Source organism: Erigeron canadensis, chromosome 5 (genome assembly GCF_010389155.1).
Source record: "Erigeron canadensis isolate Cc75 chromosome 5, C_canadensis_v1, whole genome shotgun sequence".
Taxonomy (NCBI): Eukaryota; Viridiplantae; Streptophyta; class Magnoliopsida; order Asterales; family Asteraceae; genus Erigeron; species Erigeron canadensis.
The window spans coordinates 32,512,077-32,518,097 of NC_057765.1; the positions used below are offsets into that span (position 1 = coordinate 32,512,077).

The following is a 6,021-nucleotide window of genomic DNA, read 5'->3' on the forward strand; positions in this document are numbered from 1 at the left end:
TCTTTATTGAATATGTTATTTTCACAGAGCTTACTCTTCCAGTCGTTTTGCTCTGAAGTCAAGCTCGAGCGTGCAACAAGGCTCACCGATTTATCAAACCGACCATTCACAAGGAGAAAAACTGCTGTGTTACATTGACCATGAGCCCAATGATATGGAAGACAAGCTTAAAAGCATTACATGACTGTCAGTCACTAGACATCATTAAAATTTTGAAAACCCAGCTACATGTATTGCAGAAATCAAATAAACCAATAAACGCATTTGCACCTTGTAAATGCATAGTCTAACAGCAAACACAGCGATCTCCATAAAGACAATGAAAAACTTGCGATTGTAACATCAGACTAGCCAAAAAAATTCCTAAAGAAAGAATACCCATGAAAAAGGAATTCTGTTATGGCCATAAAATGGTATGCAATAAAGGCGCGATCTTGATCTACTTGGCCCAATCTTTCTGGATGTCAAAAGTGTAGTTAAGCTCCAAGTAACACTTGTTATCGTCATCAACAAACTGGAGGTCGAAAACAACATAACAAACTGATATAAGGGGATGAAAACAAAGAAAAAACGAGTTTAATAAAAACGAGTTTAATGAAAACTAATATTACTACTGAAAAAAATGATAGATTCTTAACAATATTCGACAGACTAATTATTAGTAAAAATTCTAAGCATACTAGACACACACGTTATAGGTTAACCAGCCAGGCCCTACCTGCTTCATGGGTCAGAAGTTTGTCATAATGTACTTTTAAAGAATAGAACCTGCTACATATAATTTTTTTAACGAAAAATCTCGAAATAACATAATTTTGGAATTTGGACACACTAATTACTTATAAAATAGTTTTCAATTCTGACTAAAAAGTGTTTCGGGTTAACCTAGCCCGACTTGTACACATATGACCAGGCTCAACCCTTTATCCAACCTGAACCACCCATTTTGCAACCTATAATCAATAAAGAAGATCCCTAACGATATGGACATCGTTACCTTGGTTTTCGCAGAATAATTTCCTCTAGCAAACATACCGGAAGGAGTGACTTCTTCGGGCATTACATGTATATATGGTTCTGGTTGAGGGCTGAAGGTCCCAAGCATCTCTTTTGAGCTGTCGACTACATGAATAAACAACCAATGGGTTCATTACAGTGGCTATAATGATCACGAAAATCTTGATATTGAAAATTGAAATATACAAACAAGAGAGTACCCTTGAGGCCAGTTTTCCAAACATTGTTGGTGTACTTGAGTCCACAAACTATGTCGTTGCTGACCTTGACTGAGAATTTCAAACTATATTTGCTACCTTCTTTTAGGGTAAACCAGGGGCCTTTTCCCGTGTTTCCAGAATCAGGTATTTCAAGAACAATGTCAGGTCTATCAGGAGAGACGATGGTAAGACTCAGTATCTTCACATCTGGTTCTTGAACTTCTGCCAAAATTGGTATACCAAGCATATCAGATTATCAGTTTCTAGTGCAGCAATCATGTTACAAACCAAATAAATACAATCATTCATATATAACTACAAAACAAGGCTAATAATAACTTTTAGTTTTAAAGTTTGTGTAAACGAAAATTTGCAATCCATATTGAAGATTCTATAAAGAAATTAGAAAATGCTGCAAATTTTATTGAACAGAAATATATGCGACAAATTAAAAATGTTCATGAAGAAAACACGGTTCCACCCATGTAGAGGGAGAAATTTCAACCCATATATGTACAAACATTTATGCTTTCTTGCGTAGCAAAATTTTTTATACCGATTCTCCTGAAAAAGTTTGTTATACTAGTATACTACTAGTTGAAAAATCTGGATGTATTACTACTTGAACGCCTATGTTATTGGCTAGATTAGTAGCATTATCAAGTTCATTTCCGTTTAGAAGAAGAACAAAAGAAGCGAAAAACTACGCAAGAAATAGTAAATCAGATTCAAAGAAATATACCTTCAGCCTGAGTGACATCAACACTTCCAAGCAGCTGCTCTTTCCACCTCCTTAAGCTCTCATCATCCTGAGCCAACACCATAATCATGGGCCATAGATAGTTGATACCATAATAACTAACCAAAACTAGCATACAACATCAGCAATACCCAGTCCCGCAAAGGGCAGGGTGGAGAGGTAAGATGTAGAGTCATACTTCTACCCGCGCAAGAAACTGCTTCCTAGTATAACCATAAACTATCAATGACTTTCAAAACAGAATCACATTCTTAGAGCCAATTATTGGTAAACGTAGTCCATATTCAGAAACTTTATTCATGATAGTGGTAAAATACCATATAGCTTGTATAATGGTTAAAGACTTGAGACTTTGTGCGGGTACCCAAGACATTCAAATTTCTAACAACACATTTGAGTATTGCCTTAGCAAATTTGCAGGTAAACATGTGGTTAATTGTCAACCCTTCAGACATAGTTAGGATTGTTCATTAAGTCAAAATCAGCCTGCTCAAGCAAAGAGAGTTGCGGTTATATAACCACACCTGTCCCAAACAGATCAGGCAGAAACAAGAACCTGATGTTTTCTAACTTCTGAATAATAAGAAGTAAAAGGGAAGTGAATTCAAACTTGAGAAAAAGAACTTTTTTTTCTCAAAGGAAGACTGGTTCGGTTGCGGTTCTGGATTGCACAGATATAAATCAAAGTCACGAGCCAGTTTTTATCAAATGCTTGAACCAAACCAAGTAAATCTGGTTTTGTGTTCCCAGTGGGACTGATATATGTATACCCCTAGGCATAGTTGATTAGTTATCAGCTATTCAAATATACAAAAAAGAGGGTAAAATAGAGCCTTAGGTCTAGCAGTATTCGAGGTAACTATACAAGAACAACCAATAGGTTGCCGGTTCAAGCCCATTGTGAACAATTGAGTAACCATGTTGTAATGTCTGAACACATTGCATTTCAGAAAAAGAAAAATCAAAAAGTAAGAACCTTGTCCTTCTCAAGATGCTCCCTGATACTAATCTTGGGACCCAAATGTATTTGGGTGTCTTCTTCATCTTCAGTTGCATAACAAGATGATTCAGATGCATCATCATGAGCTGTGGAACCAGATGGAGGTATTTCTTTATCGTCACTACCACCCATGTTGCCTCAAAATCTGACAAGAAAAAAATGCCAATCTTTAACATTATACAAGAGTACTGAGATACGTAGTAATGCTAAGAGAAATCCAACTTTTAAATACCCACAAAAATATATTTATAAATGCAATGAAATCAAGCTTCTAAATGTGCATATGAGTGTGAATACTTTGCCTTTCATAAAGAAATGGATGATAAAAACTTACTAATAAAACTGAACAGGTCAAAACGGTTCCAAACTTGCCGAATGCATATTTAACTTAAATCATTGCGTTAACAAAAGCTTTCTAAATCATATCTAAAAATTTAATTAGTTAAAAAGATAACTATAAAAAAGAAAAGGTGTTGGCGGGTCAAGGTAGTCTGTTTTGACCCAAACCAACAATGACCCTTGCCCAATTTGCTTCATCCGTCTCTTTTGTAGGTCAGTGTTCTCTAAATACATCTCCTTATAAAAAGAACCCCAGCTAGTGATGATGATACTATACTAAAGCACCCTGTTTTAACTTTAAAAAGGCAAAAGAAATATATCGGGAAATACAAATAATTATATAAGGGGCTCCACTCACCTAAATACCTACATACATTGTACAACGATATAGCCAAAAAGATTATAATCTAGGAGAACACATTAAGATTCTGCAATGCCATGTTAATTAAATGTCATTCACAACACCAGGCAACCGGATTTAAAAAGACAAACAAAGAAAGAAAACATAATAAATTCTAGGTTGGTGGAAGGATTATCCAGATAACTCCTCATCAGGAAAAAGGACCATCAAATGATGATGAACATGAGGGGAAAAACATTATACGTTTAGCTAACAAAGAATTCACCCATAGTATGTATTAATCCTCGGTAAATGCATTGATCGAGAATATCATATGCACATAGACCATTCGAATTCATCTACATACACGGGACTATATCAATTTCAATATAAATTAAACAAAAAGAAGAGTCGATGTCGACACGATAGCACGCCTTTATAATTTCCTTTCAAATTTACCCGTTTTGACCTGCTACATAACTCAACCGGTTATAGACAGTACAAAAGCTAATTCCAACAATTATCCCAACAAAAAAGATTCCAAATTCCTTACAAACATCTTATCTACAGTATAAAAACATTGATTGGAAACATGGGAAGAATATGGAATCTGAATAAAATAACAATAATGCATGTTATAAACAGTAAAAATAACTACAAATACCAAAATGGGAGATCATTTTTGTAAAGAAAGATAATTATAATTATAAATTACCAATAAAGAGATAAATTCAAGCAACAATCCAAAGAAAGATATTATAAAAATGCTACCTTTTTATTAAATACCCACAAATTTTGAGCCAAAAATATGTCATCCCATAGCATTTAATTCAATAAAAAATAATACAATGTTCAAAAAAATACAAATATATACAATGTGAATAGTCTTTCAGACAAATAAATATAATATAATAATAATAATAATAATGGGTTGGTGAAAGAATTATGAGTTACCTCTGTAAAAAAGAAAGGGAACCCAGAAAGAAATGATGGATGGGTTGGTTGGTTATGTATGCAAAAATTTAACTTAGAAAAATCATCAGTTTTTCTTTATCCAATGTATGTAATGTAATTTATTTGTTGACAAAAAGGTTAAAAAGATTGTGGTAAAAAAAGTTTGTTATTGTAATGGAGAAGGGAGAGATGGGGGTAAAAAAGTTTGTTAATTTATTTTAATGGGAATGTTGGATGGAAATGGTCGTGTGGTGATCCCAAATATGGTCATCATCAATCGGAGGAAGAGGAGGATTTTCAAATATTATTTATTTTTATTTTATAGTCACACCTTCCATTTTTAGTCACCGTGATTGATTGATTGATTGATTAATGAGATATTGAGATGGCTTTTCATAAAGGAAAATGATTGATGTGTCTCAAAATATGGACCTAAAAGTATGCCTAATGAGGAGGAATTGACACATAGCAAATTTAATGGTAAAGATCATGAAAGAGAATATGTGGAATCCATGTGTCAAAATTTAAATATATTAGGCATATTTTTAGGCACATTATTAGACATATTTATCATTATCCTTTCATAAATCATAAATATATTTCCCTTTCGAGACTTCCATACAATATTTTATTACAAAATCACACACATTTTTTTACACTAATTGAGTGTCTAAGAGTAAACACCTAGATTTATATATGAATTTTTTTGTTTCGTGGTTGGTTAAGAATTATATTTTTATCTTTTAGACATATTTATGATTTTCATAATTAAAGTTAATAATATACAAGTTAAATAGCTAAATGAGTTAATTATATAAAGACAAAGTTTGCCTAAATAAATTTCTACATTTAAGTTGTAAAGTATAACTGTCATTTTGCATATTGAATTAGTGTAACTTTTAATAATGGGTCGACACTTTTTTAAAATAATATTCGTAAGATGAAATGCATTAAAATAGTTTTTTTAATTGTGCTTTTGATGTGTATATGTTTGTTCGTGATTAGTTTTTTAACTCTAAGTTTGATTATACTGACAGTAAAATATATGATTAATTAATCATCCACAATTATCCATAACCCACCTAACATGTCCATGAAAATGATATATGCGGACACATGTCAAGAAAACCACTTATACACACGATCATTCGTAACTATCTATGAGATCACATAAGGAAATTTAATCATTTTCAAAAAAATTTAATGGACATGTTAACATATCTAGAACAATATATGGTAAAAACAAATAAAGGACAATAAAAAAAGGTATGAATCATGTCTCGAAGAACTATGTTGGTTCTTGCCCTAGAACATTGTTAGCATCTTGTTAAAAAAAAAAAAAGTTATTCTTACTAATTTTCTCATTATATAGTGCTTGCGCGTTGCAACGATAGCTAAATGCCTTAGTTGT

The 6,021-nt window shown here is 32.7% G+C and overlaps 1 protein-coding gene across 4 annotated transcripts; it reads right to left on the reverse strand.

The window, feature by feature from the left end:
* Window positions 1-204: 204 nt before the first annotated feature.
* Window positions 205-4,906, reverse strand: LOC122600048 (rho GDP-dissociation inhibitor 1-like). Of its 4 annotated transcripts, none has more exons than XM_043772695.1 (6): window positions 4,611-4,906; window positions 2,954-3,122; window positions 1,960-2,026; window positions 1,218-1,439; window positions 998-1,122; window positions 205-514 (listed from the first exon to the last, which is right to left on the reverse strand). In XM_043772695.1, the coding sequence occupies exons 2-6, from the start codon at window positions 3,107-3,109 to the stop codon at window positions 440-442; spliced, it is 645 nt and encodes a 214-aa protein (XP_043628630.1). In that variant the 5' UTR covers window positions 3,110-3,122; window positions 4,611-4,906; the 3' UTR covers window positions 205-439. The 4 variants fall into 4 exon arrangements, with proteins under 4 accessions (XP_043628630.1, XP_043628632.1, XP_043628634.1 ...); XM_043772697.1 differs by lacking the exon at window positions 4,611-4,906 and adding an exon at window positions 4,428-4,506; XM_043772699.1 differs by lacking the exon at window positions 4,611-4,906 and adding an exon at window positions 4,372-4,399.
* Between the last annotated feature and the right edge of the window lie 1,115 nt (window positions 4,907-6,021).